The 16,285-nt window shown below is 55.5% G+C and overlaps 1 protein-coding gene across 4 annotated transcripts; it reads right to left on the reverse strand.

The window, feature by feature from the left end:
* Positions 1–7,144: 7,144 nt before the first annotated feature.
* ANKRD54 (ankyrin repeat domain 54) lies at positions 7,145–14,847 on the reverse strand. Of its 4 annotated transcripts, none has more exons than XM_040985867.1 (8): positions 14,376–14,847; positions 11,950–11,997; positions 10,249–10,347; positions 8,978–9,049; positions 8,469–8,516; positions 8,212–8,336; positions 7,936–8,070; positions 7,145–7,815 (listed from the first exon to the last, which is right to left on the reverse strand). In XM_040985867.1, exons 1-8 carry the CDS (start codon positions 14,692–14,694, stop codon positions 7,741–7,743), a joined length of 921 nt encoding a protein of 306 aa, XP_040841801.1. In that variant the 5' UTR covers positions 14,695–14,847; the 3' UTR covers positions 7,145–7,740. The 4 variants fall into 4 exon arrangements, with proteins under 4 accessions (XP_040841801.1, XP_040841814.1, XP_040841807.1 ...); XM_040985880.1 differs by having other exon boundaries at positions 7,936–8,043; positions 8,978–9,044; positions 10,249–10,352; XM_040985873.1 differs by having other exon boundaries at positions 7,936–8,043; positions 14,376–14,843.
* Between the last annotated feature and the right edge of the window lie 1,438 nt (positions 14,848–16,285).

Below are 16,285 nucleotides of genomic sequence, written 5' to 3' on the forward strand. Positions count from 1 at the left end.
GGCAGTGGATGAACAGGTGCCAAAGTGTTTTGTGGCTTAAGGGGACCCCATCTTGGTGCCCAGTCAAGCAGCCCAGGCTGGGGCAGTGAGAGTGGGCAGAGTCTGAGGGTGGGGGCTGAGCAGGAGAATCAACCTGAGCTTTCCCGGCTCTGGGTGGCTGTGGTGCTGATGTGGACAGTGGCCTGGGTACATGAGGGCAGTTGGGATAGCCTCAGGCATCATCCAGCTGCCTGACCCTTGCTCAGGCTCAGCATCTGCAGTAGGTTGGGGGACAAGCTTTCCAAGGGGATGGAAAAAGGATTGCTCCCATGCCAGCATTCCCTGGCACCTGGCCCAAGCCTGAGGCTACGCTTCCAGCCTGAGCCCCCCGGTGCTTGCTCTGCACCAAGGACACATCTGGCTTGGTTTCTGACTGACTGACTGGCTTGGCAAACCTCCAGACCTCAAGACTACTCCAGCCTGGGCCCAGCGTGGTAGCCTAGTGGCTAAAGTCCTCACCTTGCACGCCTAGGATCCTATATGGGCACTGGTTCATGTCCTGGCTGCTCTGCTTCCTATCCAGCTCCCTGCTTGTGTTCTGGGAAGGCAACTGAGGACAGCCCAAAGCCTTGGGTTCCTGCACTCATGTGGGGGACCTGGAGGAAGTTCCTGGCTCCTGGCTTTGGATCGGCTCAGCACTGGCCCTTGCGGTCCCTTAAGGAGTGAATCATTGAATGAGAGGTCTTCCTCTCTGTCTCTCCTCCTCTCTGTATATCTGACTTTGTAATACAGAGAGGAGGAGAGACAGAGAGGAAGATCTTCTGACGATGATTCACCCCCCAAATGACCGCAAAGGCCGGTACTTCACCGATCCAAAGCCTGGAACCAGGAACCTCTTCCAGGTCTCCCATGTGGGTGCAGGGTCCCAAAGCTTTGGGCCGTCCTTGACTGCTTTCCCAGGCCACAAGCAGGCAGCTGAATGGGAAGTGGAGCTGCCAGCATTAGAACCAGCACCCGTATGGGATCCCGGCACGTTCAAGGTGAGGACTTTAGCCGCTAGGCCATGCCGCTGGCCCAAAATAAATAAATCTTTAAAAATAAATAAACAAAAACAAAAACTTTAAAAAACCTCCAGCCTGACTTTCCCTCCTCCCGGCCCTCAGTCACCCCATCCCTGTCCTCCAGCCCCTCAGGTCTGGTTCAGCCTGAACTCTCCTCTCCCCATTCAGCAAAGTCCACTGTGGAACCAGCCCAGCTCCATCATCTGCTGTTGGTCTGTCATCCTTGCCCCAAGGATTCAGGTGTGAGCTGGTCACAGAGGCATCTACTCAGGAAGGGCCCCTGTTTCCAATAACTGTGTCCCAGGAGTGCCCGGGATCCTGTGCTTTGGGAGACGCTAACCCTGACCACAGGGGGACCTGCTTGGACCAGTCTGACCTCCAGGGGACCTGCTTGGACCAGTCTGACCTCCAGGGGACCTGCTTGGACCAGTCTGACCTTGAACAACACATCCCATATCCCATCACTGCCTCCCAGGGTCTGCATCAGCTAGACAGAGCTGGGAATTGAACCCAGGGACCCCTGTGTGCTGAGAGCATGTCTTAATCGCTAAGCTAACATGCTCAGTCAGAAACAAAGGATCTTGGCACTGAGAGTGAAATCAACAAATGTGCATTTCCTCTTCCTGCTGCCCCCGGCCCCGCCCACTGTCAGTGACCACCTCGCCTCCCATCAGTCTGCCAACCGTGAGAATAGCTTCTGCCACGCTTGCACTCCTGCCCCCATCCCGCTCCAGCCAGCCCAGAGCCCACTCACTCCTGTGTCTAGGGCCCCATTGCTCTGGCTGGCTCATCAGACAGGAAGTCTATATTGTGGCTGGAAATGGGGTGAGGCCAATGAGCTAGCTGCCTGGCAGGGGTTTGATGACTGACCTGCAAGCCACCTTCTTTTGTCTGGTACTTTTTTACCATCTAGATAGCCAGAGAGGGAGTTAGTCTGTAGACTCTAGGAGTGGTGGGAGCTGTTCCAGGAGATGCCCCCTTCAGGCCCAGAGGATCTGGGAGGGAGGAGGCCTGGGAGGCATCAGCAAGTTAGTGCCAGCGTTAGCTTTGCACACATGCACACATGGTAGTCACCCCACCGTGCCCTGCTCTGCTGACACAAGGCTGCCAGCCTGGGGAGTGACAGACCCGGGAGAATCCACGGGGCCTCCGGATGCCCAGGAGATCCCAGCCACTGGACCCTCAGCTTTGTGTGTGGCCCTTTGGCTCAGACAGGCACACATACTTGAAGGCACAGACCCCCAACCCCCACCCTGGGGCCTGATCCCTGGCAACAGAGGTTGAGAAATACTGCCTCAACTGTCTCTCCTGGGTGATCTCCCCCCTCACCCGCCACCCCTTCCAACCCGAGATGGGGTGGGGAGACCCAGGGGAGCAGGTGCCAAGAGGAGTGGCCCCCTCCCTCCTGACACCAGAGGAAGCAAGTTGCGTTGGGGCTCAGGCCCCAGTAGGTTCCTGCAAGAGGACAAGCTCAAAGGTCTCCTGAATGGGAAGTGGGCAGGCTCACTTGGAGGGAGTCAAGAGTGACCTGGGGGAGGAAGGAAGGGAGAGAAGTGTCCTACCTGCTGCACCCCTACATCCGTCCCACACTCAGCACCCCTGCCACTGGCAGTATTTTCAGGACCTCCATTCCCTCACCATCCCTGCAGTCCTGGCAGGCTTGGCTCCCTTCCCATAGGACCTGGGGGCACCCCAAGGTCCGAATCTCACACCCACGCAAGGTACCAGCTCCATGGAATTCAGATCTGAGTGAATGGCTGCTTGAGTGGCTCATATCCCACACTGGGGTGCCAGAGTGCCAGTCCCAGTTCCACTGCTGATCAACTTCCTGCTGAGGCAGCAGGCACTGCCTCAGGACTTGGGGCCCTGCCACTCATGTGGGAAACCCTCCCAGAGCTCCAGGCTCCTGGTTAGCCTGGCCCAGCTCTGGCTATTGGGGCCATAGGGGAGTGAATCAGCATAGAGTTCTCCCTCTCCCTCGGTATGCCTTTTTAAAAAGTAAAAATTGAAAAATGATATCACAGGGCTTGTACTGATGGCTTAGTGCCTTATAAGCAAAATGATCCCATATGGGTACTGGTTCATGTCCTGGCTCCTCTACTTCCCTTCCAACCCATGGTCTGGGAAAGCAGTACAGGATGGCCCAATGCCTTGGGACCCTGCACCTGTGTGGAAGATCCTAAAGAAGCTCCTGACTTTGCATCAGCTCAGATTTGGCTGTTGAACAGCTGGTATACGAACCAGTGTCTATATGGGATGCCAGTGCTTGCAAGTTAAGGATTAAACCATTGAGCCACTGAGCCATTGTGATGGACCCTGAACCATATTATTTTAAATGAATTGTAGCTCCTTTTTGTCACATAATGGTACATGCCATTACCTAAAAAGGAAAAAGTAAGAGCCAGTTACATATTTGGACTTTGGCTTTTCAGCTTTCAGATTGCTTTCTGCGGATTCCAATAAAGGTTTGAATGTTTGGATGATTCTTCATAGAGGTTGCTAAAGTGTTTTTTTAAAAGCCTGTCAAATTCATAAAAGTGGACCAGACCACTTCCAGTTGTTGGATTTCTTTGATCGTGGCTCTCTTCAGGTGACTGTCAGTGTAAGTGGCAAAATGACTTGAACCTCTTACTTCTCCTTAGCAGGCATCTTTTCCTCCCACCTTTCTTGGTGTATTCAGCCAGCCAGTATAAGCAGATAAACAAAGCCAAGAAAGAAGAATATCTTTGGGCTGGCATTGTGGTGCGGTGGGTTAAGCTGCCACCTGCAGTGCCAGCAGCCCATTTCAGAGCTCTGGATTGAGTCCTGACTTGTCCACTTGCCATGCAGCTTGCACCTGCGAAGCCAACAGGATGGCTGAAGGGCATGAGTTCCTAAACCAGATGGAGTTCTAGATTCCTGGCTTCAGCCTGGCCCAGACCCAGCTGTGTGTGCCATGTGAGGAATAGACCAGCAGATAGAAGATTTCTCTTTCTCTTTGTCTCTCCCTCTCTGCCACTCTGCCTTTCAAATCACTCAGAGTAAATCTTTATTATAAAGGCCATGGAATGGGCCAGTGTTGTGGTGTAGCAGGTGAGGGCACTGCTTGATAATATGAGAGAAGCAATAGAGAAGGGGTCAAGTGTAGGAGTTCCTGCACGCACTCACGAGGGAGACAAGGATGAGGTTCCATGTGAGCCCTATGGGAGCGATCTGGGATGGAGGGTCTCTCTTGCTCTCCTTCCTTTCTTCTCCCTGTGTTCTCTGCCTTTAAAATAAATTTTAAAAACCAAAAAGGCCACAGAAAGCTGAAGTGATGTGTTTGTTTGGAGAGACATAGGTGCTGGTGTCTATGACCCATGGCATGGATCTGGCTATGACGCATGTGACAGGAAGAACACACCTTGGGCCCTTGTGAGTCTGTGCAAGGAGCCTGAGACATTGTAGCCTTCCCACCCAAAGGCTGCCTGGCTGGTGATCAGCTTGTGTTTATAACCTGGTCTTTGTACCTAGTGCAGGAACAGAGTAACAGAGTGAGGGGTGGAATGTCAGAGCTTTATCAGTAAGGATTCCTGGTACTGGCAGGGTCAGTGGGAAGAGACTAAAGCGGTCCTGGCTGTAAATGATGGTGTTGGTGGGCAGCAATTTGGTGCACTCAGGGTGAACGCAACCATTAGTGCATGATGCCGCCCATCTTCCCACCTCTGTGGCTCTCAGCAGGGGAATGCATGTCTGTTCCTCATCCTAGCAGCACTTGGGGCAGCAGGACTGCGCTGATGGCCACGCCCCGGGGCGGGCAGGGACAGTGGTTGAGGACTGGGTCCCATGTCTAGGCCTTCGCTCTCCCCTCCCACTCCCCCTGCTGTGGACAGTGTGTTTATGCAGGGCCTGCTCACTGTCCCCGGGGAGCAGAGTCAGGCTCAAGAGTAAGATAGGCATCTGGGTGGCAGAGTCCATGTGGGGGTCTGTGTGAGTCACATGGCCTCACCACGTGGGCCAGGAGTCCCCAGTGACTTCCTGTCCCTACAAAAATCAGGGACCTGAGGGGCCACGCCCTTGGACAGGACAACCCTGTCACCAGGCAGCCAGCCCTCAGGAGGGGCCAGCTCTCAGCCAGCTGCAGGGCTTGCAGCTGGCCTAACCCTGCCGCCTGTCCCGCCCGCCCTCTCTACCTCCTTGTGCCTTGTGCCTTGGTGAGGCCAGTGCAGCAGCTGCTGGAAGATGGCACAGACCCCTGTGCAGCCGACGACAAGGGACGCACGGCTCTCCACTTTGCCTCCTGCAATGGCAATGACCAGATCGGTGAGTCTTTGGGGGTTGGATTATGTGAGACGTTGCACCCACAGTTTGGCCTCCGGTTGCCGAACTACCGGAGCTGGCACCCAACTGAACTGCCCTGCACTTTCCCTCCCTCAGCCTGTGCAGCTGGCACTGCCAGGTACAGGAAGCAGGGAGCTGCAGCTGGGAGAGACCCCGGAGGGACACAGCCCAAGCCTTGAAGTTAAACTTTGTGGCTTAGCTTCTAGACCGTGACTCTGTGTGTGTGTGTGTGTGTGTGTGTGTGTGTGTGTGTGTATGTGCGTGTGTACATGCCTGTGCGTGCAAACCTGCTAGGGGCGGGGGCGAACTGCCACCAGATCAGGATGGCAAATGTGTCCCAGGCCTGTCCCCTTGCACACCTTGGCCACCACAGTGTGGTGTGACCTAGCTGTGGAGGTCACCTCAGTGGAAGCCCTCCTGCCCCCTTGTGTACTCCATTGCGCATGCTCTGTTCCTCCACTGCTGTGTCTGTGGGCACCATGCCTGGGTCTCCCCGAGTTTGCCTTTGCTGTGCTGGTCCCCACGTGAGGTGACACACCCCTTGTCCCATCCTGCTGATGAGGGACATTTACATCATTTCCTGGATTCAGCCTTTACCAGGCCATTCCATGCATTCACCTGTAGGGGGCGAAGCGGGGTCTCAGCTTGCAAGGCATTCCTGTAGCTGTAGCAGGTGCCATCAGCCTGTTTCCCAAAGGAGATGGGAAGCTGAGAGACACACCCTCAACCAGCTTCTCTCCAGGTCATTCTAGGTTAATAGCATCTCCTGATGGTTTCATTTGCATTTCCTAAGCGGGAACTGGCTTGTGGGCTGTGAATTTCTCTCGTGCGTGAAATGTCAGGTCAAGGCTTTGGCCCAGCAAGTTGGCTCCTGTACCTCAGTACTGGGTGTTCTGGACACGGATGGCAGACCACGGGCAGAGGGCATGTTTGCGAGGTGGTCTTGGTGTTCCCTGAGTGTCACCTTTCAATTTCTCCAAGATCTTCATCCTCTCAGTGAACTGAGAGCTGAGGGCCATGCTGTCCTCTGAAGGCAGCTGGGGTCTTTAATGAGGTGCTAGAGGAGGCAGGGCAGCACCCGTCTGCAAGGAGACTGGTCATCTGCAAGGTCTGCAGTCAGAGATCTCCCCAGGAAAGTACAGGAGACTTCCCTTTGGCCTCCCCCGCAGCCAGACCCCAGACCCCTGCCCAGTGACCCTGCCCACAGCAAGGGGAGCTGCTGTGCCTGCAGACCAGGGTGGCCATTCCTGGGAAGTCCAAAGGTTTCATCTCTGCCTTCAGTCTCCCGCCTTCCCCACCAGGCTCATCTCCCAGGGACCATAACTGTGCTCACTCTGGCATCATGCACACTGAGACAATGAGCACAGCTGGGTGTCTGAACGCAGCTTTATTTTCTTATAGCTCTGGAAGGCAGAATTTTGGAAGCAGTCTCAATGGGCTGTAGTCCAAATGGCAGCAGGGCCAGCTTCTTCTGGAACTGTGGGGTTAGAGCTAACTGTTTCTCTGCCTCTCCTGGCTCACAGAGGCAGCCTGCACTCCTTGGCTCACGGTCCGTTCCAGCAGTGACATCTGCTTCTTGCTTCTGGCCATCAGCCTACGCCTCCGTCCTCACCCATCTCCTGCTTCCCTCCGTGGGACCTCGGTGACTGCACGGCCCATCCGGATACCTGGGGCCGTGTACCTCAGGGACACCACAGCTAGAGTCCCTCCACCAGCTTCAGCCAGGGTCACATACCCTGGAACTCCTCATGGACATTTGGAGGCCACTCTGCCTCCTGTCCCTTGGCTACCAACTGTCACAGTCCCTGGGGGGTCAGGGGCTGGGAAGAACGGGGCGAGAGGCTGCATTGAGCTCGGCAGGGCCTGGGCACTGCCAACCCTCCCTTCACACAGAAACTCCTACAAGGTCAGGGGACAAGCCTCAGTGTTGGCGTTGGTGACAGGCCTGGGGTCAACCAGGAGGCCCTGGTGGCTGTCTTTGGTTTACCCTAAGCCCATGTTGTGTGGACTACAACAGACCTATGGTGGGGAAGGAAGAGAGAGAGACAGCTCTTGGGATGCCATGGGGCATGTGAGGCCCACCGGGACACAGCATGTCATAAGTCACCCAGGACCCAAGTGTGGCTTCAGAGACTAGTCCGGTGCTGCAGGAGCTGGACAAGCAGATGGGGGATAATGGTCCCAGCTCACAGAGAAGATGGAGAACAGGGATGAGGTGTACGGCGGTGGGATGGGGTAAGTTCAGTTCTGAGGTCCTGGAAATCATGCTTCTGTCCCGCAGCATGTGGGGACGAAGGCCCAGGCCCTACAAGGGCAGTTCCCTGGGCCTGGGCCTGGGGCTGTCGCTTAGTAATGAGAGCAGTGGGGACGGGGGGCGGGGCAACGGCAGGATCCCCTTTTGCTACCTCTTTTCAATATTCTGCATCTGCAAACTGAGCGACGTGAAGCTGGCTAGCAGGTCGGTCACCTCATCCACCTGTGGAACAGAACCCGGGCTCTGCACTAGGGTGCCAGGGACACCCACTCACCGACCCAGTATCACATATCCAACCGTCTGGGGGTGGGAAGTAGGGTGCAGCCTAAGGCTGCAGCTTACCTGCTCCTTGGTGCTGGTCATCTGTAGCCGGGTGCACAGGTCATCGAGCCGTTCACGCTGCTCATGGCGCCCCAGGCGCTCCAGGTACTCCCGCAGCATGTGGATGATCTGGAACGAGAGTGTGAGCCAGGTTGCCTGGGTGCTACTCAGGGCCCCTGCTGACAGGGCCCCAGGCCCACGCAGGCAGGAGCCATCCCAGGGGCCAAAGGCAGGTGTGTGCAGGGGGTGGGGAGGGCAACTGTGTGCAGGGCTCACCAGGGGTCTGGCACTCCTCACCTGCTTCACCTCCAGCCGCACGGCCTCCAGGCACTGGGAATGGCCTTCCTGCAGGATGCTTAGCTTCGACTTGGCCAGGTGCAGGGGCGTGCGGCCAGCGCGGTCCAGGGCATCCACACGGGCTCCTGCAGGAGCAGGTAGGGCAGAAGGTGAGGGACTGGGGAAGAGACAAGCCCCTGAGAGAGCAGGCAGAGGACCACCCTGGGGAGCAGAGGAGGAACTGGGGGTAGGGTGGGAAAAGAAAAAAGACTACCCACCTCCTCGGAGCAGTGTGGTGATGACAGGGACATGGCTGGTGCAGGCCGCTGAGGAAGAAAGCAGATGGGAGAGCTCAGTGACCATGGCCTGGGCCCTGTGTCCTCATGCTAGGGCAGGGCAGGGCTGGGTCTCTGAGCATGTCTGTGCCAAGTTCTGCCCCTTGAGCAGTAGTCAGCAGGGCAGCAGCTGGCCAGGATTCTACCTCCTTTCCCGTGCAGCTGAGCACCGAGGCCCACCTGCCACCTGCCCCAATATGAGTAACAGTGAGTCAGCGAGGCCGCAACCGGCTCAGGACGCAAGCTGTACCTGCCCAGGGAAAGGCATAACTGAGCCAGCTGTGGCTGCCAAGTAGCGATGCCCAGGGCAGAGCTGATTGCCGAACGATGGGAAAGTAAGGGACACAGGCTGGGAGCACTGCTTCGGGGCTTGGATTGTCCCCACACACGGTGACAGTGTGCAGGGGCAGAAAGCCAAGCAAGTATTCCTTCGTGACTTCTGAGGTGCTTACCCAGGTGCAGTGGAGTGTTCCCCAGCCCGTCTCGCTGGTTAGGGTCGGCCCCGTGGTCCAGGAGCAGCTGCACTGCAAGGAGGGATCCCAAGAGAGCCTGTGGGGGTGTCTGTCCACTCCCACCACTTGTCTCAGAGGGAGAGAGCTGAGCACCAGGTCTGATGAGGGACCCGACCTTGCCAGCAGCTTTGCTCAGTGTGGGACATGATGCATGGCAAAACACATCCCTGCTCACCCAGTTACCACACACACTCACACTCACGCGCCCACAAGCTGCACTTGCTAAGGAGGAAGACCTTGGAGAAACTGAAAGGTGACACTCAGGGAACACCAAGACCACCTCGCAAACATGCCCTCTGCCCGTGGTCTGCCATCCGTGTCCAGAACACCCAGTACTGAGGTACAGGAGCCAACTTGCTGGGCCAAAGCCTTGACCTGACATTTCACGCACGAGAGAAATTCACAGCCCACAAGCCAGTTCCCGCTTAGGAAATGCAAATGAAACCATCAGGAGATGCTATTAACCTAGAATGACCTGGAGAGAAGCTGGTTGAGGGTGTGTCTCTCAGCTTCCCATCTCCTTTGGGAAACAGGCTGATGGCACCTGCTACAGCTACAGGAATGCCTTGCAAGCTGAGACCCCGCTTCGCCCCCTACAGGTGAATGCATGGAATGGCCTGGTAAAGGCTGAATCCAGGAAATGATGTAAATGTCCCTCATCAGCAGGATGGGGCAAGGGGTGTGTCACCTCACGTGGGGACCAGCACAGCAAAGGCAAACTCGGGGAGACCCAGGCATGGTGCCCACAGACACAGCAGTGGAGGAACAGAGCATGCGCAATGGAGTACACAAGGGGGCAGGAGGGCTTCCACTGAGGTGACCTCCACAGCTAGGTCACACCACACTGTGGTGGCCAAGGTGTGCAAGGGGACAGGCCTGGGACACATTTGCCATCCTGATCTGGTGGCAGTTCGCCCCCGCCCCTAGCAGGTTTGCACGCACAGGCATGTACACACGCACATACACACACACACACAGAGTCACGGTTTAGAAGCTAAGCCACAAAGTTTAACTTCAAGGCTTGGGCTGTGTCCCTCCGGGGTCTCTCCCAGCTGCAGCTCCCTGCTTCCTGTACCTGGCAGTGCCAGCTGCACAGGCTGAGGGAGGGAAAGTGCAGGGCAGTTCAGTTGGGTGCCAGCTCCGGTAGTTCGGCAACCGGAGGCCAAACTGTGGGTGCAACGTCTCACATAATCCAACCCCCAAAGACTCACCGATCTGGTCATTGCCATTGCAGGAGGCAAAGTGGAGAGCCGTGCGTCCCTTGTCGTCGGCTGCACAGGGGTCTGTGCCATCTTCCAGCAGCTGCTGCACTGGCCTCACCAAGGCACAAGGCACAAGGAGGTAGAGAGGGCGGGCGGGACAGGCGGCAGGGTTAGGCCAGCTGCAAGCCCTGCAGCTGGCTGAGAGCTGGCCCCTCCTGAGGGCTGGCTGCCTGGTGACAGGGTTGTCCTGTCCAAGGGCGTGGCCCCTCAGGTCCCTGATTTTTGTAGGGACAGGAAGTCACTGGGGACTCCTGGCCCACGTGGTGAGGCCATGTGACTCACACAGACCCCCACATGGACTCTGCCACCCAGATGCCTATCTTACTCTTGAGCCTGACTCTGCTCCCCGGGGACAGTGAGCAGGCCCTGCATAAACACACTGTCCACAGCAGGGGGAGTGGGAGGGGAGAGCGAAGGCCTAGACATGGGACCCAGTCCTCAACCACTGTCCCTGCCCGCCCCGGGGCGTGGCCCATCAGCGCAGTCCTGCTGCCCCAAGTGCTGCTAGGATGAGGAACAGACATGCATTCCCCTGCTGAGAGCCACAGAGGTGGGAAGATGGGCGGCATCATGCACTAATGGTTGCGTTCAGCCTGAGTGCACCAAATTGCTGCCCACCAACACCATCATTTACAGCCAGGACTGCTTTATTGTCTTTCCAGTGAGCTTTACTGGAGCTACTGAGCCACGGGCCTCTGCTTGGCCCCACCTAAGTGTTACAAACACTTTAAGTACTTCGGGCCTGGCACAGTAGCCTACTGACTAATGTCTCCTAGCCTAGCTGCTAATGTCTCCGTCTTGCATTGACCAGGATTACTATTGGTGCCAATTTCTATCTCTGCTGCCCCCACTTCGCATCCAGCTCCCTGCCTGTGGCCTGGGAAAGCAGAAGAGGACGGCCTATAGTCTTTAGACTTTGTACCCACGTGGGAGACCCAGAAGAAGTAGGAACAGCTCAGCTCTGGATTTTGTGTTCATTTGGCGAGTGAATTAGCAGATGGAAGATCTTTCAGTTTCTCCTTCTCTCTGTTAATCTTAATTGCAAATAAAAACTAATTTAAAAAATAAAAATAACAAAGAAATAGAAGGCCGTTCTTGGATGAAGAAAACTGTCCTCTAAGTTGTCCTTGCTGTGTGCCGCCCCCCCAGCCACCAATGAGGGCTGGAGAGCAAGAAGGGGGACTCCGCCAAGCAGAGTCCTGGTCCGGCGTCAGGTGCCACCAGCTCAGCATTGTGCCATAGTCACTTGTGGCCCTGGGCCCATTCTCACCCCCGCCAAGGTGCCACCAATAGGAAGGTTCAAGTGGAATGTGACGTTGTGCTAAGTGTAGCGACCTAACATCATACATAGGATTAGCACAAGGGAACCGTGCTGGGTGCCAGGGACCCAGCAGCAGACACAGGGCCAACACCAGGAAGCCCACAGGGTGATGAATGCTCTGCCACCAGGAGCAGCAGGTGAAAGGTGAGCCCGTGGACAGTGTACAGGATCTGTCCCAGTGTGACTTCTGCAGGGTACCCATAGGAAGTATTGGGTCAGCTCCAGGCAGGGGGTGGTGATCAGGGCAGTGGGTCACTGGTCTTCCCGGGTGTCACTGACCTGGCTTGTTCCCTCCCTTACCAGTCCAGGTGCTGCTGGCACTTACTTACCTGTTTCTACATCATTGGCGTTGGCCGAGTCCCTCAGCCTCTTCAGCGCTGTGGAGAGAATACAGATGTCACTTAGGAAACCGTTATGATAAAATGAAGCCAGAAAGCATCTTGGGTAGCCCACCCCTCAACCACAGGGCTCTTACAGTTTCAAACAAGGGGTTAGGACATGAGCGGCACTACCCTGGGAACAAGCAGGTGTGCAGACAGGATCTGCTGCCTCTACACCCATATTCTTCAGCCAATTGGCCCAAATTGGGGGGCCAGCCTTCGTCTCTGTCCCTTCTGATGGCTGGTGGCACAGGGCAAGCTAACCCCTGAGGCCTATCAATAGTAAAGGAGGCGGAATGGCCGTGCCAGCTGAACAGCTCTGAGAACAAAATGACTGAAATATGTGGAGACTCTGTAGGCTGCTTCCATCAACAGCCCATCCTACACTTGGATTTGCCTCCAAAATAGGTTGGCCTCAAACGAGCCTATTTACAATTAGGCCATCAGGTTGATCATCTGAATTTGGTAATTCCTAAGTAGAAACGTATTTCCTGGACCTAGCCCCACGGCCCAGTGACTAAATCCTCACTTTGCACACACCGGGATCTTATATGGTTGCCAGTTTGTGTGCCAGCTGCTCCATTTCTCCACTTCCCATCCAGCTCCCTGCTCGTGGCCTGGGAAAGCAGCCGAGGACGGCCCAAAGCCTTGGGACCCAAAGCTCCCGGCTCAGATGGGCTGAATGCCGGCCACTGCAGCCACCTGAGCAGTGAACCAGCACAGATCTTTCTCTGCTTCTTCCTGAACTTAGTCCAGACTTCTAGTTCCTCGAGCTGTCCCTGTGATGTCCCAAGCACCCCTGCCGCAGGGATGCGGCCCCAGGGGCCAGAGCTGGACAAGCAGCCCTGCGTCCTACACAGCAAAGCCAGGCCAGATGCTTCTCTACTTCATCTTTTTTTTTTTTTAAAGATTTATTTTATTTTTATTACAAAGTTAGATATACAGAGAGGAGGAGAGAGAGAGAGGAAGTGGAACTGCCGGGATTAGAACTGGCGACCATATGGAATCCCAGCACATTCAAGGCGAGGACCTTAGCCACTAGGCCACACCGTTGGGCCCCTCTACTTCATCATTTGTGCAGCATTTTCAGTCTCCAACTTTTTTGTTGTTGTTGTTTTTATAGATTTATTTTTATTTGAAAGGAAGAATTAAGGAAAGAGAAGCAGGAGGGCCTGATGCAGTGGCCTAGTGACTGAAGTCCTCGCCTTGAGTGTGCCAGGATCCCATATGGGCGCCAGTTCTAATCCTGGTGGTTCAGCTTCCCATCCAACTCCCTGCTTGTGGCCTGGGAAAGCAGTTGAGGACGGCCCAAAGCCTTGGGATCCTGCACCCATGTGGGAGACCCGGAAGAGTTCCTGGATCCTGGCTTCAGATTGACACAGCACCAGCCATTGCAGTCACTGGGGGGTTGAATCATTGGACGGAAGATCTTCCTCTCTGTCTCTCCTCCTCTCTATATAAATATCTGACTTTGCAATAAAAATAAATAAATCTTAAAAAAAAAAAAAAGAAAAGAAAAGAAAGAGAAGCAGGAACAGAGTTCCTTCATCCGCTGGTTCAACTTCTCAAATGGCCACAACAGCAGGAGCTGGGCAGAACTGAAGCTGGGAGCCAGGAGCCTCTTCTGGGTCTCCCATGTGCATGGAGGAGCCTGTTCACTTGGTGGTAAGAAATAGCGCCACAAACCCAAGCACCAGACACAGCGGACACACAGGTCTTTATTCGCGCCGCGGGACACGGGAAAGCCGAGAACCAGGAGCAGACAGAACAGGGAGTGTGCTTTTTATAGTACAGGGGCAGGTACTACGAGTAGAAGGTGGCGGAGATGGGTAGACATGGTGGTAGGTGGGGCCAGGGATATGGGGTCACAAGGGAGTGGTGGATAAGGCTGTCAAGGAACTAAAATGAGCTTGAGATTTACAAAAATCAAATCAAAACTGAAACTTCAGGGAAATGAAACCTAAGGGAAACAACTATTTAAGGCAGCTGTGGGTCTAAAATGGCGGGGGTCTCATGGTCTTCCTGTCACACCTTTGTAAGGCGGGTGCTGTGTCCATTTTACAGATGGCAAAACCAAGGGTGACAAGGGCTGCACCTGGATACACTGAAAGTACTGGATCCGATCAGGAATTCTCAGTTCACCAATTACTAAGAAGCACCCAGAGTGTGAAGTTTCAGGAATTACTCAGTGAAAAGAAACTGGTGCTTTGAAACATGCAAGATGCACAGCAGCTACCTGTGGAAAGGTTGTTAAAACGAGAGACCCAAGAACCCAGCGGGGCCCTAGGCGGACTCGACAGCGCGGGTTCCAGGGTGGCCTGCACGACCCCAGCGGGCGCCCCGCGCCCCGCCGCGCTCCGCCCCGCGCGTCTCACCGTGTGTCTCCTTGCCCATGGGCCCGAAGCGCCGGTGGGCCCTGGCGGCTCGTCGCAGCCGGCCGGCGGGCATCTTGCAGCGCAGCTCGCCGCGCGGCTCGGCGTCCTCCTGCCACACGACGTGCAGGTAGCGCACCGGGGACTGGGACCCGCCGGCCGGCCGGAACTCGAGACGCGGGCCATCTCCCAGCGCAGACCCCACGAAGGACAGGAGGCCCACACCGCCCGTCAGCGGCTCCGGCGCCACCGCGCACTCGCCCTCCGAGCTCGAGCCGCCCGAGCGCGGCTCGTCGTCTGCGCCCCCGGCGGCAGCTGCCATGGCAACAGCTCGGCGCCGGTCTGGCCGCCGCAGCCTCGTTCCTGACCGACACACGGTCGGATCCACTTCCTTCCGCCCCGAGCCTCGCAGTCGGCCACTCGCCTGGGGGGCCGGACTTTCAGCCGACCGTCGGGCGTGGGCGGGATCTGGCCGTCTGGTGACCAATGACAACGTCTTAGCCGAAACTCCCAGCAGTCAATCGGGAAGGGAAACTGTTACGAACAAGAGGATTGGACAGAGTTCCCGGCAGCGCGAGTGGCGGACGTGATAGCCAATCGGAAATTAGAGATGCCCAAGGTCTTTGGCCAGACGTCACTACCGGAGCCAATAAAAGCTGAGTTTAAATCACTTTCTTCTTTCCGTTCCTACCCCCCAGCGTGATAAACAAAACAAGTAGATGCCTCAACCAATCACAAAGAAAAATGAGGAAGCCACACTCTTCTGGAGATATATATATATATATACACATATATATACATGAATGGAAAGATAGACTTCCCACAAGTGCATAATGTAAGCAGAATAGGGGAAATGTGAAGCTTTGAGGTAGCTATTACGGTATTACCATAAACTGTAGAGGAATACGTTTCTAAATGCAAATTTCCTTGTATCTGGTTATGTCCGTCACCCCCCAGCTTCGATCCCTGATCTACTTCAACTAAAATATGTCAGAGGTGCGGTCCAGCCCAAGGGCTGGTCACTGCATTCGGTACCCGAAATGGGCCCTGAAAACAGGAAGTGTGCTGTCAGGCGCGGACCATATCCTTCCAGAACAGCCCACAGACGCTTCTAGAAGCTGGGCACGGAGGTTCGTGTGTCACATGCAATGCGCTACTATCAGAGGACAAACGCTCCTGGGACCCTTCTTGTGCCTAGCAAGAAGTGCTGGTCTCTGCAGGACTGTCCGCCCTCTGGCTTCACACCTGTGCCATACGGGAGAAAGGGCTATTTGTATGCTGGCACACAGAAATGAGTGGGACACGTGCCAGCTCCCTGATGTCCTATAGTTGGCTTCTCCCTGCCAAGAGCCTCGGCGTGCAGATGTTCGCTACTGTGCCTGCTGTGTGGATGGGAAGAATGAGGCATTGAGAGGCAACGGACGTCAGGCAAGGATGCAGAGCTGGATAGCTGAGGCTGCCTGAGGCTCTCCACTAGAGGCTAGGTCATGTCCAAGTGTCCGGGTCACCTCCCAGCTCCCTGTTTCCGCTCCAGCTCCCTGCTAATGCACACCCTGGGAGGCAGCAGCGGACAGGCGAGTGCTTGGATCCCTGCCACCTTGGTGCAAGACCCAGATGGAGTTTCTGTCTTCTTTCTTTAGTCTGACACAACCCTTGGGAATGAACTAGTGGATGGACAATCTCTTTGTGTCTGTCTTTCAAGTAAAGGAAACAAAAACAAAGATGGAAAAAAAAAAGACAGTTTTCTCCACTCCCTGGGAAACCTGGCACCTGGGTTTTCTCACCCCATACTTTGCGGATCATTCATATGTGACTTTGTTATGTGTTTCTGCTCTCTTCCCTGCATCACACCCTGCATCAGTCTTCAATCCTCCACTGTCACCTGAAGGGACCCAGGCTGAGTATGCTGTGTA

The sequence above is a fragment of the Ochotona curzoniae genome, unplaced genomic scaffold (assembly GCF_017591425.1).
Source record: "Ochotona curzoniae isolate NIBS_2020 unplaced genomic scaffold, NIBS_Ocur_1.0 contig_1014, whole genome shotgun sequence".
Taxonomy (NCBI): Eukaryota; Metazoa; Chordata; class Mammalia; order Lagomorpha; family Ochotonidae; genus Ochotona; species Ochotona curzoniae.